General features: G+C 45.1%; 1 protein-coding gene across 2 annotated transcripts in view; it reads right to left on the bottom strand.

Annotated features, from left to right (window-relative positions):
* Positions 1-269: 269 nt before the first annotated feature.
* SLC35A3 (solute carrier family 35 member A3) overlaps positions 270-23,627 on the bottom strand; it is a 96,388-nt gene continuing 73,030 nt past the window's right edge. For both annotated transcript variants that reach the window (XM_075322284.1, XM_075322283.1), the window contains exons 5-8: positions 15,434-15,605; positions 14,824-14,942; positions 11,674-11,807; positions 270-889 (exon numbers count right to left, since the gene is read on the bottom strand). In XM_075322284.1, coding sequence (XP_075178399.1) covers positions 799-889; positions 11,674-11,807; positions 14,824-14,942; positions 15,434-15,605 — 516 coding nt within the window. In that variant the 3' untranslated portion in view covers positions 270-798. The remainder of the gene's footprint in view (positions 890-11,673; positions 11,808-14,823; positions 14,943-15,433; positions 15,606-23,627) is intronic.

Genomic DNA, 23,627 nt, shown 5'->3' with positions numbered 1-23,627 from the left:
ACATGCAGCTGACCCGCTCCTGTCAGGAGAGTGTGCGGCTGTGCCGGGTGATGCGATGCGAGACTTGCGCGAGTCATACTCAAGTGGAACTCCGGCCTAAGAAGGAATGGAGAGGCAGTGTGCATGATTGAACGCCATTCTCCGGATCGGTGGTGGAGCCCCAGCAATTGGAAAGTTATTCCCGATACCTTGAATAGGGAATACCTTTTAAATTTGTGAACTCTGCTTTAGCAGGGACCGATAACTAAACAGACAACTCAAACACAAGGTTAGGTAAAAATGTATTTAATTTCCCTTGTTTTAGTCTGTACAATGTATGACAACCCCACTCGCAAAGACAATGAGTCATTCAAATATATACAAAACACATCCAATGGTATTCATTTGTCTCTTCAGTAAAAAATGCTAATGGAGCATAATCCAGCTCTTACTACAAGCTGCACATATGCATTTATCTGAGGTCAGACGCAGGTGGGAATCCCAGCCCAAAATCCACCATATTAAATATCTCCAAAAGAAGAAATGAAAATCATATACCTGATCAGGTGAGTTCTGTGCAGCATCCCGAAAATCAAAAAAAATCAATGTCTCCAGGTTCAAGTATTAACAAAAAATATATATATATATAGCACTTTTCATTTAAAATAAAATAAGGTCCATCACAAGAAAGAGCAGCAGGGCCTTCACCAGCCGGCTCTTTGCTTTCAGCAGCATTTGTGGCGTAGTTCCTTGTACAGCCTTGCTCGTTTCTGAAGAAGCAAGGGGTCGCTCCGTACAATACTTCATCCATCGCAGACTTCATGCTTTTATTGGGTTTACAGATGGTTTGGGGTCATAGCCGTAGAGGAAAGTTGCAGAAATTACAAATAGTGCTCCAAGGAAAAACACACTAATAAAAGAAGAAACAGGAAAACATTTTTAAATTAAAATTTTTTATTTTAGTTTATACTGAAAAATAATTAATAATCAACTTTATCAAAATTGGACGCTGCATCTTCCTAACAACGCGACCAAGGCGGTCTATCAAGGCTGCAATGGTGACGAGAGGGAGGTTAACAAGTCACTGCCACAGACAGTCAAAGTCACAATTAAATATTTGTGTGTGTGTGTATATAAACACACACATACATATATATATATTACATATACAGTGGGAACGGAAAGTATGCAGACCCCTTTACATTTTTCACTCTTTGTTTCATTGCAACTATTTGGTAAATTCAAAAAAGTTCATTTTTTTTCTCATTAATGTACCCAAACTTCTTCCAATTAAGGCCTTGTGCGCACTTGGCGGATTTTACAGCGGATTTCCCGCATGTTACGCTGCAGAAAATGTTCATAACCTTTTTGCAGTGATTCACCAGCAAAACCTATGGAAAAAAAAAAAAACTGCTGTGCGCACTAGGCGGATTTTGACAGCTACAGGTTTTGCTGCAGGATTCCAAAACAATTGCATTTCATTTCTTTTCCGCAAGTAGCTGCGGGATTTCACTCCATTGACTGTAATGTAATCATGAAATCCCGCAGGTAATAACGCAGGCAGCAAATTCTGTGCGGTTCATTGCATTTTCCTGCGTTATTCCCTGCGGTATTTCGCATTTTTCGAGACATAATGTTCATCACTGCCTGTGTTTTGCAGGGAAGTGATGTCATTATGACAGGAAGAGGAAGCGGAGCAGAGAGTAAACACACACATATAACACTCACACACAGACATATAGAATACACATAGAAATCAAACGTACATATTAAAAATAAAAAACAAAAAAACCCCGTGGGCTCTGCTGTATTTTTGCCTTACAGCCGAAATAAACACACAGCGGCGGCCCAGTATTCTCAGGCTGGGGAGGGCGAGGGCCAGGGTTAATGCCCCCCCACCTCCCGCAGCCGAGAATATCAGCCTGCAGCTGCCCCGGGACTGTCGCATCCATTATGCCTGAATATAGAATTAAACAAAAGAGCGCATGTGAAGGGTCTGGGAGATAGCGGTGAGAAGAATAATAGAAACTGCTCACCTGGTGTGGTTGTGGTTTGATATCGACCTGATGAAGATAGTGTATATCGAAACGCGTTGTGGCTGATAGAAAGCAATACATTCTATAAAAATAACCTAATACTGTGGCCTCATTAGCGCTCTATTAGACCGTGCTTTTATACAATACTGCATCCATTATGCGACAGTCCCGGAGTGTCCCCGACTCTTCCAGATTGCCGTGATGCGGTGGCAATCAGGGTAATAACGAGTTAATGGCAGCGGATCGCTGCCACTAAGTCCTGGCTTAATCATGGCAGCGTCTATGAGACAGCTTACATGATTAACCCGTAAGTAAAGTGAATAAACACACACACCAAAAAATCCTTTATTTTAAATAAAATAGCAAAAAAGCCCCTCTTTCACCCCTTAGTAACACCATTATTAATCATAATATAATATTATTAACCCCTCCCAACACACATCTCCGGCGTACTCCACGCAGGTCCCACGACGCTTGCAGACTGCTGCAGCCGCGTCTGACACACTGTACTTAATGCAGCCTCGTAACGAGGATGCAGGGATAACCACAGGTCATTTCTCACGGTCGGTAATGTGAACACATTACCGCTCGTGAGAACTGCAGTGTGTCCTCACAGGGACTCTATCGATTGATCTGTCCTCTATCTATTGATTATTTATCCCTCTATCTATCTTTCTATCTATTTATCTATCTATCCTTCTATCTATTTATCTATCTATCTATTATTTATCTATCTATTATCTACCGTATTTTTCGGACTATAAGACGCACCGGACTATAAGACGCACCCTGGTTTTAGAGGAGGAAAATGGGAAAATAAAACTTTAAGCAAAAAATGTGGTCATGACACACTGATATGGGGCGAGGATCTGCTGCTGACACTGTTATGGGGGTAATGTCCCCAAATTCTCTACTAAGGTACCCCATTCTAGTAATGATCCTCCTGCCTTGTATATGATCCTGCTATAAACCCCCATCCTGCTCATATACCCCCATCCTGCTCATATACCAGCATCCTGCTCATATACCAGCATCCTGCTCATATTCCCCCATCCTGCTCATATTCCCCCATCCTGCTCATATACTCCCATCCTGCTCATATACTCCCATCCTGTTCATATACCCCGATCCTATTGATATACCCCCATCCTATTGGTATACCCCCCATCCATCCTGCTCATATACTCCCATCCTGTTCATATACCCCCATCCTGTTCATATACCCCCATCCTGCCTGCTCATATACTCCCATCCTGCTCATATACTCCCATCCTGCTATATGCCCCCATCCCGTTCATATACCCCCCATCCATCCTGTTCATATACCCCCGATCCTGTTCATATACCCCCGATCCTGTTCATATACCCCCGATCCTGTCCATATACCCCCATCCTGTCCATATACCCCCATCCTGTTCATATACCCCATCCTGTTCATATACCCCCCATCCATCCTGTTCATATACCCCCGATCCTGTTCATATACCCCCGATCCTGTTCATATACCCCCGATCCTGTCCATATACCCCCATCCTGTTCATATACCCCATCCTGTTCATATACCCCCCATCCATCCTGCACATATACTCCCATTCTGCTATATGCCCCCATCGTGCTCATATACCATCCTGGTATATGGCCTGTATCCTATAGCACAGAGAAAAAAAACAAACGTTTATACTCACCTCTTCCTCACTCCCTGCAGCCGATCATCTTCCTCTCTGCACCACTGACCTGTGTGTGTGGAGCCGTTCCCCTGCAGCACGCGATGTCTTCCTGTCTGTGCCGATCAGCTGACCAGCACAGATCAGCTGACCGGCACAGACAGGAAGACATCGCGTGCAGCAGGGGGACGGCTCCACACACGGGGACGGGTAAGTGTACTGATTCACTGCACCCCGCGCTGATGATGACGCGCGGGGGGCAGTGAATACAGCCGCACATGATCACTCCAGGCTGTAATTGCCAGGGGTGATCATGCGGCCGGCTCTTTGCTATGCGCGCGTCCCCGCTCGTCCTCCCGCCCACCTGTCAGCGCCGGCTTCTGCACTGAGAAATGGGCGGGAGGATAGGCGTGCATATGTAATGAGCGGGCCCACGTGGTCACGAGCAGGCGCTGCTACAGCCTGCTCGTGCCCCCGATGACCCGCAGCACCCTCATTCCCGGCCGCAGCCCTATAGTCAGACCATGAGACGCACCCCCAACTTTTCCCCAACATTTGGGGGGGAAAAAGTGCGTCTTATGGTCCGAAAAATACGGTATCTATCTCAGAAGGAAATTCCCTTTTTTTTTTTTTCAATGTGCTTTATTGCATTGAATGCATTAAAACACATGTGCCAACCTGCGGAAAAAACGCACCAAAACCGCAACAAAACGCAACAAATTGTATGCGGATTTCGGTGCGTTTTTTTTCCGCAGGTGCGGAAATCTTTCAGAGCCTGCGGAATTTTCTTAAGAAAATTCCATTTTCTAGTGCGCACAAGGCCTAAGGATTATGGAGGCCACTGTGTTCCTGAAACCTTGAGTACTGCAGAAATTATTTTGTAACCTTGGCCAGATCTTTGCCTTGCCACAGTTCTGTCTCTGAGCTCCTTGGGCAATTCCTTTGACCACATGATTCTCATTTGGTCTGACATGCACTGTGAGGTCTTCTATAGACATATGTGTACCTCTCCAAATCAAGTCCCATCAGTTTTATTAAACACAGCTGGACTCCAATGAAGGAGTAGAACCATCTAAAGGAGGCTCAAAAAAGGAAATGGACAGCATGTGATTTAAATATGAATGTTTGAGCAAAGGGTCTGAATACTTATGACCATGTGATATTTCAGCTTTTCTTGTTTAATAAATTTGCAAACATTTCTACTTTTGTTTTTTTTTCTGTCAAGATGGGGTGCAGGTTATTAATGAGAAAAAAAAGAACTTTTTTGAATTTACCAAATGGCTGCAATGAAACAGTTGAAAATTTAAAAGGGTCTGGATACTTTCTGTCTGTACCCACTGTATGTGTGTGTGTGTGTATACATGCATATATATCTATATATCTATACATATATATATATATATATATCTGTGTATATATATATATATATATATATATATATATATATATATATACACACATATAAATCTATCTCTCTCTCTCTCTCTCTATATATATATATATATATATATATATATATATATATATATATATATACATACATACACATATATATACACATACATATATATAGATAGAGATGTTTTATATATATATATATATATATATATATATATACATACACACATACACAGTCATATGAAAAAGTTAAGGCACTCCCTTTAATGTTAACCTTTTTTCTTTATAACAGTTTGGATTTTTGCAACAGCTACTTCAGTTTCATATATCTAATAACTGATGGACTCAGTAATATTTCTGAATTGAAATGCGGATTGCACATTTTCTGTTAGTACAATAAACCTCATTTATACTAAATTTAACAGGTGCATAAGTATGGGCACCCTTCTCAATTTCTTGTTTTGAACACTCCTCTTTGAACTACTTTTTACTGACTTACTGAAGCACTAAATTGGTTTTGTAACCTCATTGAGCTTTGAACTTCATAGGCAGGTGTATCCAATCATGAGAAAAGGTATTTAAGGTGGCCACTTGCAAGTAGTTCTATTTGAATCTCCTATGAAGAGTGGCATCGTGGGCTCCTCAAAACAACTCTCAAATAATCTGAAAACAAAGATTATTCAACATAGTTGTTCAGGGGAAGGATACAAAAAGTTGTCTCAGAGATTTAAACTGTCAGTTTCCACTGTGAGGAACATAGTAAGGAAATGGAAGAACACAGGTACAGTTCTTGTTAAGCCCAGAAGTGGCAGGCAAAGAAAAATATCAGAAAGGCAGAAGAAGAAGAATGGTGAGAACAGTCAAGGACAATCCAAAGACCACCTCCAAAGACCTGCAGCATCATTTTGCTGCAGATGGTGTCAATGTGCATCGGTCAACAATACAGCGCACTTTGCACAAGGAGAAGCTGTATGGGAGAGTGATGCAAAAGAAGCCGTTTCTGCAAGCATGCCACAAAGAGAGTCGCCTGAGGTATGCAAAAGCACATTTGGACAAGCCAGTTACATTTTGGAAGAAGGTCCTGTGGACTGATGAAACAAACATTGACTTGTTTGGTCATACAAAAAGGCGTTATGCATGGAGGCAAAAAAACATGGCATTCCAAGAAAAACACTTGCTACCCACAGTAAAATTTGGAGGAGGTTCCATCATGCTTTGGGGCTGTGTGGCCAATGCTGGCACCGGGAATCTTGTTAAAGTTGAGGGTCACAAGGATTCAACTCAGTATCAGCAGATTCTTGACAATAATGTGCAAGAATCAGTGACGAAGTTGAAGTTACGCAGGGGATGGATATTTCAGCAAGACAATGATCCAAAACACCGCTCCAAATCTACTCAGGCATTCATGCAGAGGAACAATTAAAATGTTCTGGAATGGCCATCCCAGTCCCCAGGCCTGAATATCATTGAACATCTGTGGGATGATTTGAAGCGTGCTGTCCATGCTCGGCGACCATCAAACTTAACTGAACTGGAATTGTTTTGTAAACAGGAATGGTCAAATATTCCTTCATCCAGGATCCAGGAACTCATTAAAAGCTACAGGAAGCGACTAGAGGCTGTGATTTTTGCAAAAGGAGGATCTACAAAATATTAATGTTACTTTTATGTTCAGGTGCCCATACTTATGCACCTGTCAAATTTAGTTTAAATGCAGATTGCACATTTTCTGTTAGTATAATAAACCTCATTTCAATCCAGAAATATTACTGAGTCCATCAGTTATTAGATATATGAAACTGAAATAGCTGTTGCAAAACACCAAATTGTTATAAAGAAAAAAGGTTAACATTAATAGGGGTGCCCAAACTTTTTCATATCACTGTATGTTCAAGTGAAGACTGGTGGAAGGAGCTGCCTGGTAAATCCCATATCTAGGGATAGGCTGGAGACAGGAGACAGCAGTGTTATGTTTCTGCAGGAACTAGCTATACCTTCCTATAGCCAGGTGGGGACAGTAGAGAAAGCGATATGCAGGAGAGTTGGGAAAGCTGCATAGGGATTCAATGCAGCTGCCTGAAATGGGAAGGGGCAGAGCGGCGAATGCATGCATGATACCACTGTGTCACAAATGTATTGCAATTATGTGTTTGTATTAAAAATCATTGTCTTTTTTCATTAATAATACCCAGTATAGATGAGCAGATCTTTTGAAATTGCTAGAAAAAAATAAAAAAATAGGAGAGGAAGAACCCAACTGACCATAAGAGCTTACACTCTACAGGAGAGGACCCCACTGACCATAAGAGTTAAGAGGTTACACTCTATAAGAAAGATAGAAAGTGAGAGGACCCTGCTGATTATAAGAGCTTAACCTTTACAGGTGAGAGATAGAGAACATAAAAGCTTACACTCTACAGAGGAGAGAAAACTCCTCCATAACCATAGGATTTTACAGGTTAACATTAATAGGGGTGCCCAAACTTTTTCATATGACTGTAATATGTATATATATATATATATATATATATATATATATATATATATATATATATACATATCTATATACCTACACACATATACATATACATATATATATATTATATATATATATATATATATATATATATACATACATACATACACACACACAGGCTTGCGAAAGTATTTACCCCATTGGCATTTTCCGTGTTTTGCTACTTCCCAACCTGGAATGTCAGTTTTTTATTTTTTATTGAGGGTTTGCATCCATGTATATAAAGGGCATGCTTACAACTGAGAACATTTGTTTTTCTTTTTATTGTTAAGAAAACAGCAAATTGGACAAAATACTGAAAACTTCAGCATGCATAACTATTCACCCCCCACCTTTGCAGTAATTACAACTGCAAGTCATTTTGAATAAGTCTCTATGAGCTTTCCACATCTTGCCACTCAGATTTTTGTGAATTCTCCAAGGCAAAATTGATCCAGCTCCTTCAAGTTAGATGGTTTACTCTGGTGAACTGCAATCTTTATGTCTGACCACAGATTCTCAATAGGGTTAAGGTCTGGGCTTTGATTAGGCCACTCCAATAGATTTATACATTTCCCCTCAGACCTCCCGAGTGCTGCTTTAGCAGTAAGCTTTGGGTCATTGTCTTGTTGGAAGGTGAACCTCCGTTCCAGTTTCAAATCACTGGCAGACAAACAGGTTTTACTCAAGAATATCTCTGTATTTCGCACCATCCATTTTACATTAGACTCGGACCATTTTCCTTGTACCTGCGGACGAAAATCTTCCCCACAGCATGATGCTGCCCCCACCATGTCCCACGGTGGGGATGGTGTGTTGGAGGAGGGGTGGGGGAATGAGCTGAGTTGGCTTGGTGGCCAAAAGGTTTGGCCTTCCTCAATACACTCGGGGAGTCTCCCTCATGTGTTTTGGCAAACACAAAATGAGACTTACAATATTTGTGTGTAAGTACATCATTTTTTCTGACCACACTTACATAAAATTGTGGTCATATAGACAGCCACACCAGGTTCTACTTGGGAACTCTGCAGCTGCTTTGGGGTCATCTTAGGTCTCTGTACTGCCTCTCTGATTGATTATTGCCCTACTTGCCCAGGCTGAGATTTCTGGTGAGTGGCCCCCCTCATTGGCAGGTTTGTTGTGGTACCATATTCTTTCCAATTGATGATAATGAATTTGATGGTGCTCTTGGGGATCATCAGAGATTGGCATGTTCTTTTAGAACCCAACCCTGACTTGTACTTCTCAAAAACTTTGTCCCTGAAGTGTTTGGTGATCTCTTTGGTCTTCATGGTGTTATTTGGTTAGTGGTGCCTCTTGCTTAATGGTGTTGCAGTCTCTGTGGCCTTTCAGAAAAGGTGTGTATGTACATACAGACCATGTGACACTTCTATTGCACAGAGGTGGGCTTCATTAACTAAGCATGTGACTTGTTAAGGAAATTGTTTGAAGCAAAAAGCAAAACATTTTTAGGGGCTTCCTAGCAAAAGGGGTGAATACATATGCACATACTAAGTTTAGTCATTTGATCCCATAAATTTAATTTTAGTCTATATTTTTCTTACTTCACCAACTTAGACTATTTAGTGCTGATGCATCACACACATCGAATTACAAAAATATTTAAACACAGGTTACAATGTAATAAAATAAGTAAAAAGCCAAGGGGGTCAGGGGTGAATACTTTTGCAAGCCACTGTATATAAACACATACACTGAGAGGCAGTAAGAGAGAGAGGAGGCGGCGAGAAAGACGGAGCAGAGAGGGAGAGAGATAAAGGAGGAATGAAGGAAAGAGGGATAGTAGGAGAGCCAGAATAGAAAACAACATCTGGTGAGGGGAAGAGAGAGATGGTGAGGGGGAGTGGGGGAGTGAGAGAGAGGGGAGTGAGAGAGGGGGAGGGGGAGCAAGAGAGGGAGAGAGAGAGACGGGGCAGAGAGAGAGAGAGACGGGGCAGAGAGAGAGAGAGACGGGGCAGAGAGAGAGAGAGACGGGGCAGAGAGAGAGAGAGAGACGGGGCAGAGAGAGAGAGAGAGACGGGGCAGAGAGAGGGGGGGCAGAGAGAGAGGGGGGCAGAGAGAGAAGGGGGCAGAGAGAGAAGGGGGCAGAGAGAGAGGGGGGGGCAGAGAGAGGGGGGGCAGAGAGAGGGCAGAGAGAGAGGGGGCAGAGAGAGAGAGAGGACAGAGAGAGATAGGACAGAGAGAGAGGGGGCAGAGAGAAAGAGGGGGCAGAGAGAGAGGGGGCAGAGAGAAAGAGGGGGCAGAGAGAGGGGCAGAGAGAGAGAGGGGGCAGAGAGCAAGAGGGGGCAGAGAGAGAGAAGGGGCAGAGAGAGAGAAGGGTCAGAGAGAGAAAAGGGTCAGAGAGAGAAAAGAGGCAGAGAGAGAAAAGAGGCAGAGAGAGAAAAGAGGCAGAGAGAGAAAAGAGGCAGAGAGAGAAAAGAGGCAGAGAGGTGGCAAAGGAAAGAGGGGGAGAGGGGGCGAGGGAAAGAGTGGGGGTGAGAGAAAGTGGGGGCGAGAGAAAGAGGGGGTGAGAGAAAGGGGTGAGAAGTCAAAGGGGGGATGAGGGGAAAAAAGGGGCAAGAGGGATGAACGGGAGAGGCGGGTGTTCCAATGCACACAAAAGAAATAAAGAAATAAACATGTGTAACAAAATATGTGTAATTGCAATAATTTGTGTGAGAAAGATAATTTTCTGGAATAATTTCAAGAGTGGCAACACTTTTGCCCATGACTATATATATTTGTGTGTGTGTGTGTATATGTATATGTATATATATGTATGTATATATATATATATATATATATATATATATATATATATATATATATATACATACATACATACATATACACAGTACAGACCAAAGGTTTGGACACACCTCATCTCTAGAACAACTATTAAGAGGAGACTTTGTGCAGCAGGCCTTCATGGTAAAATAGCTGCTAGGAAACCACTGCTGAGAACAGGCAACAAGCAGAGGAGACTTGTTTGAGATAAGGAGCATAAGGAATGGACATTAGACCAGTGGAAATCTGTGCTTTGGCCAGATGAGTCCAAATTTGAGATCTTTGGATCCAACCACCGTGTCTTTGTAGAAAAGGTGAATGGATGGATTCAACATGGCTGGTTCCCACCGTGAAGCATGGAGGAGGAGGTGAGATGGTGTGGGGGTGCTTTGCTGGTGACACTGTTGGAGATTTATTCAAAATTGAAGGCATACTGAACCAGCATGGCTACCACAGCATCTTGCAGCGGCATGCTATTCCATCCGGTTTGCGTTTAGTTGGACCATCATTTATTTTTTAACAGGACAATGACCCCAAACACACCTCTAGGCTGTGTAAGGGCTATTTGACTAAGAAGGAGAGTGATGGGGTGCTACGCCAGATGACCTGGTCTCCACAGTCACCAGACCTGAACCCAATCGAGATGGTTTGGGGTGAGCTGGACCGCAGAGTGAAGGCAAAAGGGACAATAAGTGCTAAGCATCTCTGGGAACTCCTTCAAGACTGTTGGAAAACCATTTCCAGTGACTACCTCTTGAAGCTCATCAAGAGAATGCCAAGAGTGTGCAAAGCAGTAATCAAAGCAAAAGGTGGCTACTTTGAAGAACCAAGAATATAAGACATATTATCAGTTGTTCCACACTTTAAGTATTTCATTTCACATGTTTTAATGCCTTCAATGTGAATTTACAATTTTCAGAGTCCTGAAAATAAAGAAAACTCTTTGAATGAGGTGTGTCCAAACGTTTGGTCTGTACTGTACACATATATATATATATATATATATATATATATGTACACACACATACACACATACATATATATGCAATATAAATGCTGCTAAGGTAATTATATATATATATACACATTATATATATATATATATATATATATATATATATATATATTACCTTAGCAATGTTTTATTGCTGAGGTAAGATAAGAGGATGGCCCCTTTACAAAGGTTGTGTATTTTTGAGGCTTCTTCCATTATAGCAAAAAAGTTACCAAAGTTCTTATGCAGTACAGAAGTGGTGAGCTCTTAAATGGAGACACATAGCAGAGATCACTGTACCTGGTGGGGACGAAGTCTTGTAGCCAAAAGTAGGAGATCAGGGTTGACAGAATAATTGATAGAGAGGTGGCAAAGCCTTTTAAGATATTGTCAGCATATTTGATAACAGCAGCGATCACTAATCCCCCTAGAGCCTACAAATTATTAAAAAGAATAATAAAAAAAACAACTGGTCAAGTTCAAAGAAGCATATATTTGGTAAATGGAGCAGCGATAGATCCAGTGCAAAGTGAATAGGCATGTATAGCATAGAAATCATGGCGTCACGTCTTTTTTTAGCAGTATACAGTAGAAAAAAACCTCAACACATTCCTGAACTATTTGTGAAAAATGTGGTGTGAACGCAACCTTATAAAAACAATGCTGATGTGGTGTCTAGTGGCACCGCAGCCATTCACTAGCTGTCAGGTAACTGCCAGAAGTGATGCCACACCGGGAAGCATGCACAAGTAAAGCTGGGTTCACACATAGCGACAGCGACGTCGCTGTTACGTCACCCTTTTCTGTGAGTCGCTGTTATGATCGCTGCTTAGCTGTCAAAAACAGCAGACGCAGCAGCGATCATAACGACACGCGTCGCTGTGCTACATGTGCAGAGAGCAGGGAGCCGCGCTTAGCGCTGGCTCCCTGCACTCCTAGCTACAGTACACATCGGGTTAATTACCCGATGTATACTGCAGCTACATGTGCAGAGAGCAGGGAGCCGGCACTGGCAGCGAGAGCGGTGGACGCTGGTAACGAAGGTAAATATCGGGTAACCAGGGAAAGGTCTTCCCTTGGTTACCCGATGTTTACCATGGTTACAGCTTACCGCAGCTGCCAGATGCTGGCTCCTGCTCGCTTCAGTTTGTCGCTCTCTCGCTGTCACACACAGCGATGTGTGCTTCACAGCGGGAGAGCGACGACCAAAAAATGAAGCTGGACATTCAGCAACGACCGGCGACCTCACAGCAGGGGCCAGCTCGTTGCTGGATGTCACACACAGCGACAGCGACGGGATGTCGCTGCTACGTCACAGAAAATGGTGACGTAGCAGCGACGTCATTGTCGTCGTCGCTGTGTGTGACACCACCCTAAGACACAGCGAAAGTCAGTGTAGCTGAGCGGGCGGGGGACATTCCTAATGGGCCTCTTCTCTTAAACTTAATTGTTTTCCTCTGAACAGCAGTAGAGTTTTACAGTAAAACACACCTGCTTAAAATGCAGGAGTTGGTCTCAGATTTATGCTGTCCATGTTTCAGGCGGCACAAATCAGCTTACCGGTTCACTTTAATTTTTCTTTAGTTATTCCACCTTACAGGAATCTGTCATTTCCCCAACACTATAAACCTGATATATAGTTAATCTGCAGGTAAATTGTGTTCTAAAGCTTCAGGGCTACTGCATTGAAAAGCTCGGCTACAGGGAGAAAATTAACTTTATTCCTTCTGGAAGTTGCCGGCTTTCAGTCATAGAGGTGCAGCTATAGCAGCTACAGTCACCGGTCAGTATACTAAGTGGTGATTGAAAGCACACCCCGCCCCGCACTGACCGACTGCCGTATCTGCACTGATATGCTGCAGATCAATAGGGCTCCAGGTCCAATGACCCCCATGGATCGCTGAAAACACTGCTCTCAAGTGCTCATTTCAGCAGACAGCATCAACGAATCGACAGAGTAATGTTTGTGCTCAATAAAGCATTTTTAGGGCTATACGTCGCTCTGTCCATACGCTTATGCAGGAGTACAAGATATTAAATCAGGTTTTTGTTTTATATGCATTTTTTTCATATTATGAATTTTATTAACAACATAATTAGTAATGTTACAAACTTCTCAGTGGCCACTTGGACTTTTTAGACTCTACTTCTTTAAGGAAGAATTTTCAGCAATTTCCTTATCAGAGGTAGGATTATGGTGGTGTCACACACAGCGACAACGACGTCGCTGCTACGTCACCATTTTCTGTGACGTTGCAGCGACGTCCCGTCGCTGTTGCTGTGTGTGACATCCAGCAACGAGCTGGCCCCTGCTGTGAGGTCGCCGCTCGTTGCTGAATGTCCAGCTTCATTTTGTGGTCGTCGCTCTCCCACTGTGACGCACAGATCGCTGTGTGTGACAGCGAGAGAGCAACGAAATGAAGCCAGCAGGGAGCAGGAGCCGGCATCTGGCAGCTGCGGTAAGCTGTAACCAAGGTACACATCGGGTAACCAAGGTGGTTACCCGATATTTACCTTCGTTACCAGCCTCCGCTGCTCTCACGCTGCCAGCGCCGGCTCCTGCTCTCTGCACATGTAGCTGCAGTACACATCGTGTAATTAACCCGATGTGTACTGTAGCTAGGAGTGCAGGGAGCCAGCGCTCAGTGTGCGCGGCTCCCTGCTCTCTGCACATGTTGCAGCACAGCGACGCGTGTCATTATGATCGCTGCTTCGGCTGCTGTGTTTGACAGCTAAGCAGCGATCATAACAGCGACTTACAAGGTCGCTGCTATGTCACAGAAAATGGTGACGTAACAGTGACGTAACAGCGACGTCGTTGTCGCTGTCGTTTAGTGTGACCCCAGCTTTACACCATCATAATAGGCGATGTTACAGCTGACCCTCCTCCTCCATCCCTTCACAATGACCTTTACGCAGTCCCATTAAACACGTCAATACAAATGATAGGAAACATCACATGGTCAGAGTGTGACCCTAATACCACAGGAAGGTAGAGTCTGAAAAAGCTCCATTGGTCAGTGATTTATTTTTTAATGCAGACTGTGATATGAGAAAACTAAACCTTACCAAACATTGGCAGTTAGTCTTACTATGTCACACATAGAAAGCTGATTCTGAACGTGTCTGGAGGGCATGGTTTTTTTTTTCCCATGCAAGACAGCTTTCGCTTGTGATTGGTCAACATAACGCAGGGGAAAAAAGTACACGCCCTCTGAGAAGAATCTGTGCTAACTCCCATTGGAGCTAAGGTGAAATCAGCTTCTAAACTATCTACTTACTGGAGATGATAAATATAAAAATAAAAATCACATTTTATTAATATTTTCAGCCACTTTATTAATATGTCGCCAGTTTAGCATGTCTTTTTCTTTAATAATGAAGGGCCTACTTTAATAATCAACTATCGCAATGAGTTTGTTTGCAGGAAAAGGTGACATTTCAAATTACCTGAAGAGCTACAACTGTCCAGGTCAGATTATTGTATCCTTGGAAGAATCCTTCTTTTGAGACACGATCTCCATCATAAACAAAAACTCCCATCAAGCCAAATATACCTCCGAAGAAACCTGCAAGAAAGTCACAGAGAATTAGCCAAGACCAAGAGGGTCACCGGTTCTCAGAGAGCAGAGTCACTTCTCCGTATATTTATACAGTATAAATTGCAGGTGGAGCCTGAGATAGTGTCTGACATAACTAGTAATAGTATCAGTTTTCATTGGCTTATACACTAAATTGCATATTCAGGAGTAACAGGACGAGAGCAGAAATACTAAATATGCACAGTAGGAATCTCACGAAATACATACACAATACCATTATGTACTGATGTTTGCATTGAAAACATTGAAGCCCAAATAGTAATGGGTGTCAGCTCATGCATGTAGATTGTATAAGCTGTTGTGCCAGTCAAAATATGTACCTTTATTGAATTATTACATGGTAAGGCTTGATAGCGCAGAATCAGTATGTCTGTGCAGTTCTTGAATACTTGACAGTAGTACTGTTCGTACTGTGGCATTAAATTCTGTGAATTTACTGCACATTATTCTATACTCACCAAGCTGTATATTTCTAATCCATACAGACTGCTTGGTTTCTTTCAGAATTTTTTCAAAGTAGACACCAGCAAAACCACTCGAGAAACATGCAGTGAGGACAGCCATGAGCCCCACAAAACGTGAACCAACTGACACTTCCTTTGATGGAGTACTGGGCGAATCTGTGGGCCACTGCATGGGCAAAAGAAACAAAGATCACAAAGTCAATGGGTAAATAGCTGGTGTGCCAGATATTCAGATGGGGAAATAAGTATTTGATCCCTTGCTAATTTGGTAAGTTTGTCCACTGACAAAGACATGAACACGCTATAATTTTAAGGGTAGGTTAATAATAACTGTTAGAGATAGACTATCAAAAATAAAATCCAGAAAATCACATTGTATAATTTATATAAGTTTATTTCCATTTTGCAGAGCGAATTAAGTATTTGACCCCTTACCAACCATTATGAGTTCTGGCTCCTACAGACCACTTAGACGCTCCTAATCAACTGGTTACCTCCATTACAGACAGCTGTCTTACACTGTCACCTGTATAAAAGACTCCTGTCTACAGACTCAATTAATCAGTCAGACTCCAACCTCTACAACATGGAGAAGACCAAAGAGCTTTCTAAGGATGTCAGGGACAAGATCATAGACCTGCACAAGGCTGGAATGGGCTACAAAACCATAAGTAAGACACTGGGTGAGAAGGAGACAACTGTTGGTGCAACAGTAAGAAAATAGAAGAGTGTCAATAGACAGCGATCTGGGGCTCCATGCAAAATCTCACCTCTTGAGGTATCCAGGATCTTGAGGAAGGTGAGAGAGCATCCTAAAACTATACGGGGAGAACTTGTTAATGATCTCAAGGCAGCTGGGACCACTGTCACCAAGAAAACCATTGGAAACACACTACGCCGTAATAGATTTAAATCCTGCAGTGACCACAAAGTCACACTGCTCAAGAAGGCACATGTGCAGCCGGCCCGTCTGAAGTTTGCCAATGAACACCTGGATGATTCTGAGAGTGATAGGGAGAAGGTGCTGTGGTCAGATGAGACAAAAATTAACCTCTTTGGCATTAACTCAACTCGCCGTGTTTGATGGAAAAGAAATGCCGCCCATGACTCAAAGAATACTGTCCCCACTGTCAAGCATGGAGGTGGAAACATTATGTTTTGAGGGTGTTTCACTGCTAAGGGTACAGGAGTACTTCACCACATCAAAGGGACAATGGATGTAATCATGTACCGTAAAAATCCTGAGTTATAACTTCCTTCCCTCCGCCAGGATATTAAAAATGGGTTGTAGCTGGGTCTTCCCACACGATAATGACCCAAAACATACAAAGCAAGGCAACAAAGGAGTGGCTCAAAAAGAAGCAAATTAAGGTCATGGAGTGGCCTAGCCAGTCTCCAGACCTTAATCCCATAGAATGTATACCTACAACTGACTAATAGTTACATATATAAAAACGCAAAATAATCTCCAAGTGGATTCATTATATCAATTATTTTATTAGTAGAAAAATATTTTTATAGAGAACACACAGTGCAGATAGTGTTTTTATAAAACCAATAATACATTAAGGTAAACATTCACAGGGCAGCGCGACCAAGGACACAGACTATCTTCATATCTATTACAGAGCAAGTTGGATATGACAATTGCATTAATTTCAATTCATACATAAGATAGAACCAATCATGATTAAATAAATTATATACGAGCAAGAGGAAAGAAACTGTATGTATGCAACATTATATTGAATAAATAAAGAGAATTTTGTTACTTACCGTAAATTCTTTTTCTTATAGTTCCGACATGGGAGACCCAGACCATGGGTGTATAGCTTCTGCCTCCGGAGGACACACAAAGTACTACACTCAAACGTGTAGCTCCTCCCTCCTAGCATATACACCCCCTGGTAGCCAGTCCTAGCCAGTTTAGTGCAAAAGCTGAAGGAGGACATCCACCCACAAGTAGAGACAGAGCAAAACCCGGAACAACCGGAACCTCTGTCTACAACAACAACAGCCGGTGAAAACACACGGAACAAGAAACCTGCCAACAGGCAATAGGGAGGGTGCTGGGTCTCCCATGTCGGAACTATAAGAAAAAGAATTTACGGTAAGTAACAAAATTCTCTTTTTCTTCATCGTTCCTTATGGGAGACCCAGACCATGGGACGTTCTAAAGCAGTCCATGGGTGGGAATAAACAGAAAAACTGAGAAGTAGGCGAAACCTAACTTCACAAATGGGAGACAGCCGCCTGAAAGGATGCGTCTGCCCAAGCTCGCATCTGGCGAAGCATGAGCATGCACTTGCTAGTGCTTCAAAAAGGTATGCAGACTAATCCAAGTGGCAGTCTGACAGACCTGCTGAGCCGCAGCCTGGGCGTGAAAGCCTAAGCGGCACCGACAGCTCTGGTCAAGTGTGCTTTGATCCCCGGCGGGGGAGGCACTTGAATACACTGGTAGGTATCGGAAATGGCCGACCTAATCCAACGAGCCAGGGTCGGCTTAGATGCCGAGAGGCCCTTACGCTGACCAGTGGTCAGCCCAAAAGAGAGGTGCACCGCCTAAGAACAGCGGTGCGAGACACATAGATCCGGAGCGCCCGCACCAGATCCAGAGTATGCAACGCCTTTTCAAAGCGATGAACAGGAGCCGGACAAAAGGAAGGCAGGGAAAATGCCCCGGTTAAGGTGGAAGCAGCAACCACCTTAGGGAGAAAGTCCGGAGTCGGACGGAGAACCACCTTGTCTTGATGAAAAAACAAAAAAGGGGGTGACTCCGAAGAGAGTGCAGCCAAAACAGAGACTCTCTTGAGGGAAATTATGGCCACTAGAAAGGCCACTTTCTGTGAAAGACGAAACAAAGAAACCTCCCTAAGAGGCTCAAAGGGGGGTTTCCGGAAGCCGTGAGGACCGATTAAGGTCCCAGGGCTCTAAAGGCCGCCGGTAAGGCGGAATGATGTGAGATGCGCCCTGCATGAAGGAGCGCACCTGAGCCAGCCAGGCGATACGCCGCTGGCACAACACTGACAGAGCCGAGACCTGTCCCTTAAGGGAATTGAGGGATAGTCCTAGCTGCAGACCGGACTATAGAAGGGACAGGAGGGTCGGCAAGGCCAAAAAGGCCAAAGGATACTTCGGAGCTCGAGTCATAGTGGAGATGACTTCAGGAGGGATACCAGAAGTCGTCAAGATCCAGGACTCAAAAGCCACGCCGTCAATCTGAGAGCCGCAGGATTCTGGCGGAAAGACGGACCTCGTGAGAGAAGGTCTGGACAGTCCGGGAGATGCCATGGCACCTCTACGGACAGATGGAGCAGGTCAGGGTACCAAGCTTGCCTGGGTCAGTCTGGAGTATGAGAATGACCCGACGGCCCTCCTTTCTGATCTTGCGCAGGACTCTGGGCAAGAGCTAGAGGGTGAAACACGTAAGACAGACGAAGCTGGAACCAAACTTGAACCAGTGCGTCTGCCGCAAAAACCTGAGGATCGTGGAGCCACGGTTTGACGGCTGAGATAATCTGCCTCACAGTTTTCCACGTCTGGGATGTGGGCTGCGAATATGGTGGACTAGGAGTCCTTCGTCCACTGAAGAATGCGTTGAGCCTCCAACATTGCCAGGCGGCTGAGTGTCCCGCCCTGGAAGTTGATGTAGGCAAACGCTGTCGCGTTGTCTGACTGGACTCGAATGTGCCTGGCCGCCAACAGATGGTGAAAGGCTTAGAGAGCTAGAAACACAGCTCTGATTACCAGCACATTGATCCAGAGGGCTGATTCAGACAGAGTCCAAGTGCCCTGCGCTCCATGGTGGAGATATACTGCTCCCCAGCCGGATAGACTAGCATCCTGGTGAGGATCACCCGGGACGGGGCCAGGAAGGAGCGTCCCTGAGACAGAGGGGCCGAAGCCACCACTGAAACGAGCCCCTGGTCTGTGGCGAAGCCACCACCCCGTGAAGGAGGAAATCCGCTTGTTCCAACAGCGGAAAATATCCAGCCGCAGAGGACGCAGGTGGAACTGGGCAAGGGAATCGCTTCCATTGACGCCACCTTCTGATCCAGCACCTGTATTAGGTGCCTGATGGAACGACGTCGACCGCCAGCGGAGGGACTGCTGTTTGACTAAGGGCAGCCTCACAAGTGCCGACAGAGTCTCGAATTGCGTCCCTGGGTACGTGAACTTCTGAGTCGAAGTTAGAGTGGACTTGGACAGAATGACAAGCCACCCGAATTGGTTAGAGTGGCGAGAGTGAGCGAGGCACTCCGCTAACAGTCTGCACTGGATGAAGCCCAGACTAGAAGGCCGTCCAGGGCAAAAGGATCACTGCCCACCCCTAGAGGTGCAGGACCGCAATCACAGCTGCCCCGACCTTGAGAATACTCGAGGGGCCGTGGCTAACCCCAAGGGAAGAGCCACGAATTGGACCACTCCGATTGCAAAACGTAGCCAACGCTGGTGTGAAACTGCGATTGGCACATGCAGATAGGCATCTCTGATATCGATGGATGCTAGGGAATCTCCTTGGGTCATTGATTGATCGCCGAGACTCCATGCGAAAATGCCGCACCTGAACATGCTTGAGAAGCTTGAGATCCAGGTCGGAAGGCACCGCCCTCTTCGGGGACTAGGAATAGATTTAAGCAGAAATCTCAGAACCGTTCCCAGTCGGGAATCGGTACAATTACTCCATTGGCCTGCAAGAATGCCACGGCCTGTGAGAAGGCGGCGGCCTTGGATCAGGGGGGAGTTGACAGAAAAAATCTGTTTGGCGGGCTGGATAGAATTCTATCCTGTAGCCGTGGGAGATGGTATCCCGCACCCACTGATCGGAGACGTGTTAAAACCATACGTCGCCAAAGTGGGAGAGCCTGCCACCGACCAAGGACGTTGCTGGCGTGGCCAGATAGCCCGGAGGAGGCTGACTTAGTGGCAGCATCTCCTGCGGTTTCTGAAGACGCGGCTTCGTGCGCCATTTGGGTTTACGATCCTTGGCTGAGCTAGTGGACGAGGCCGAGGGCTTAGAGAACGATCAGATGGAGGAACGAAAAGAACGAAACCTCGACTGATTCCTGCCCTGGACAGGTTTCCTGGTTTAGGTTTGTGGCATGGAAGAACTCTTCCCGCCAAGAGCTTCCTTAATAATTTCATCCAGTTGTTCCCGAATAGTCTGGTCCCAACAAAAGGGAGCCCAGCAAGGAACTTCTTTAGAAGCATCTGCCTTCCACTTCCGAAGCCACAGGAGCCTGCGGATAGCGAGGAAATTAGCCGAGGCCACCGCAGTGCGGTGAGAGTCTCCAGCATGGCAGACATGACATAGGATGAAAAGACTGAAGTCTGGAAGTTAAGGCAACCATTTCGGGCATAGAGTCCCCGTGAGGGAATGCATCTCCTCTAGAGAAGCAGAGATGACTTTGAAAGCCCGCACTGCTGCAAAAGCTGAGGAGAACGAGGCTCCTGCCGCCTCCATACAGATTTGGCCAGAAGGCCAACCTGGCGGACAGCAAAACCTTAAGTGAGGAGCCATCAGCCACTGATACAACGGTCCGGGCTGAGACACCTTTGGTGAATGAGCCCACTCCTTGACCACCACTGGTGGAAAGGGAAAACTGTCATCAGAACCACGCTTTGGGAAGCGTTTGTCAGAGCAGACCCTGGGCTTGGTCACAGTGGCCTGAAAACTGGAGTGGTTAAGGAACACACTCCTTGTTCTCCTAGGCAAGGTAAACTCTGGTGGATTGAGGTCCAGTACAGAATTAATGTACAGTGGGATCCTTAGAGAGGTGCCGTCAGCCACTGATACAACTATCCGGGCTGAAAGTCTAGACACCGGAGGGACCACCCTTGGTGAATGAGCCCACTCCTTGACCACCTCTGGTGGAAGGGGAAAACAGTCATCAGAACCACGCTTTGGGAGCGTCTGTCAGTACAGGCTCTGGGCTTGGTCACAGTGGGCTGAAAACTGGAGTGGTTAAGGAACACACTCCTTGTTCCCTTTAAGGTATACTGATGCCTTTCTGCCAGAGGGGGATGCTCCCCTGATACAGGCGGATGGAGGTCCAGTACAAATATAATGGACGCAAACAAATCATTAGCATCTGCATCACCTTCGGACAGATCAATGGTACATGAAATAGTGTCCGAGCCCCTAGTAAAGACATCCTCCCCGTCCAGAGAGTAAACTCGTGAATCAGAGCTGCGGGACGGGGAAGGACAGGGGACCCTGCGTCTCCGTTTTAGGAGGACGGGGTCTGAGACCATGTGAGCTTTGCTGAGCGAGCCGTAGCAGCAGAAGCGCCCTGAGAAGGGGGCTAATGCATGCTCAGCAGAGTCCGGGACAGCTGTCCCCTGGAAAGAGCGGATTCTACCCAAACCGGGGGTTCAGCCACCGGAGTCAGAGCAGCTGGAGGGACCACTGATGAGCCTCCAGGCTGAGGGACCAATGTGTTTATGTGCTCGGTACAGGCAGTACGAGTCTACATGCAGTGCATATTAAGAACAGCCTTGCAGCCTTGCTCTGATGTGAGACATGCTGCAGAAGTGGGGGCTCTGTCCAGAATGACCCCCAGCAGAGTATATAAACAGAGTATATAAGCAGCTGCACAACCGGAGGTTGTGGCTTGCCAGACCGTTTAACATACATCTCTGTGCCCTCCAGTCCCCCTGCCCAGGCCCCCATTTGTCACAATGTGGTATCTCTGTGCCTATGCAGACACTGAGAACGCTGAGAAAATGGCGACCGGAGCGAGGAGAGGGGGCGGGGCCTACTCTGAGAGCGGGCAAATGATGTAGACAGGGGAGGGAATCTTTCCTCAGTGAGGAATGTCCGTTCCCTGTGCTGAACAGCCGCTGGGCGGAGCCGCACTGTCCCTCTGCATGACTGACATGCAGGGGCAGTGGAAACCGAAACTAGGCCTCAGGCGAAGCCGGGGCCTAGATTTAAACATGCGGCCAGCGTGCAGGCACCATCGGCGCGGTTCTCCAGTGAAAACTGGAGAACCGGCCGGAAATGTTACCACAATCATAAAACACACTCTCCCCAATAAATAAAGTACAAGGGACCCCTGGAAAGACCACCTTCTGTGGTAAAAACGTCTCAGTACTTAGCTTGTGAGACGCAGGTGCCAGGTCCCTGGGAGGTGAGCGCTCCGTCCGGCAGGATCCTGAAAGGGCTGCGGATGGAGACCGGTCTCCTGCAAAGCAGTGAGAACCGTGATGGCTCCCACTTCAAGCCAGAGCCCCAGGGGATGGTGAAGGAGCGCGGCATGTGAAGGCTCCAGCCTTGGAAAATCAACCTTAACAGCACCGCCGACACAGTGGGGTGAGAAGGGACATGCCGGGAGTCCAGACTGGACCCGCTTTTCTTCCAAATCTTTGAAATCCAAAAAATAAAAAATCAGAGAATACATGTGTGTGTGTGACCTCCTGAACACAAAGCATTGAAACTGGCTAGGACTGGCTACCAGGGGGTGTATATGCTAGGAGGGAGGAGCTACACGTTTGAGTGTAGTACTTTGTGTGTCCTCCGGAGGCAGAAGCTATACACCCATGGTCTGGGTCTCCCATAAGGAACGATGAAGAAAAAGTGCTTAGTTATAGTGCGCCTTTGTATTTATTTATAATATATCATTATATTGCACTCTATTACCGTATATTGCACACATCCCAAATACTGTATAAAAATTGTCATATAAAGTTTGTGTTTCTCGTCAAAACACATTCACATATTGCATATAGATCAACCCTATTGCATACTTAAATGCTCATCACTTGGCAGTACATATATATGAAGCTCAAAATTACACTATATTGGACAACATAAATTGCTCTTTGTAATGACAGATTGAATTATCAGAAACGGATGCAATGCATGTGGATTAGCCCCAAAGTAGTTCAACACAATATTAAATACATTCTATTTTGTAGTATCTTATTGAGGTGCAGGGCAGAGTGACCAGGGACCGGGAATGACAACATCAGGTGATTATCCTTAGGGGTGAGATTCCTCATACTCTTAAAAAAAAACAGGCTGACAAGCATGTGGAAAACAATCTAAGGCCTCCACCATCATAGTATTAGCTGATGATAAATAATATATGTGGCTAATTATAGCTGTTTGATATTGCAATAAGATACTACAAAATAGAATGTATATAATATAGTGTTGAACTACTTTGGGGCTAATCCCCATGCA

This window comes from Anomaloglossus baeobatrachus, chromosome 8 (assembly GCF_048569485.1).
Source record: "Anomaloglossus baeobatrachus isolate aAnoBae1 chromosome 8, aAnoBae1.hap1, whole genome shotgun sequence".
In the NCBI taxonomy this organism is placed as follows: Eukaryota; Metazoa; Chordata; class Amphibia; order Anura; family Aromobatidae; genus Anomaloglossus; species Anomaloglossus baeobatrachus.
The sequence above is the reverse complement of the archived record's forward strand: the minus strand, read 5'-3'. Positions and strand labels throughout refer to the sequence as shown.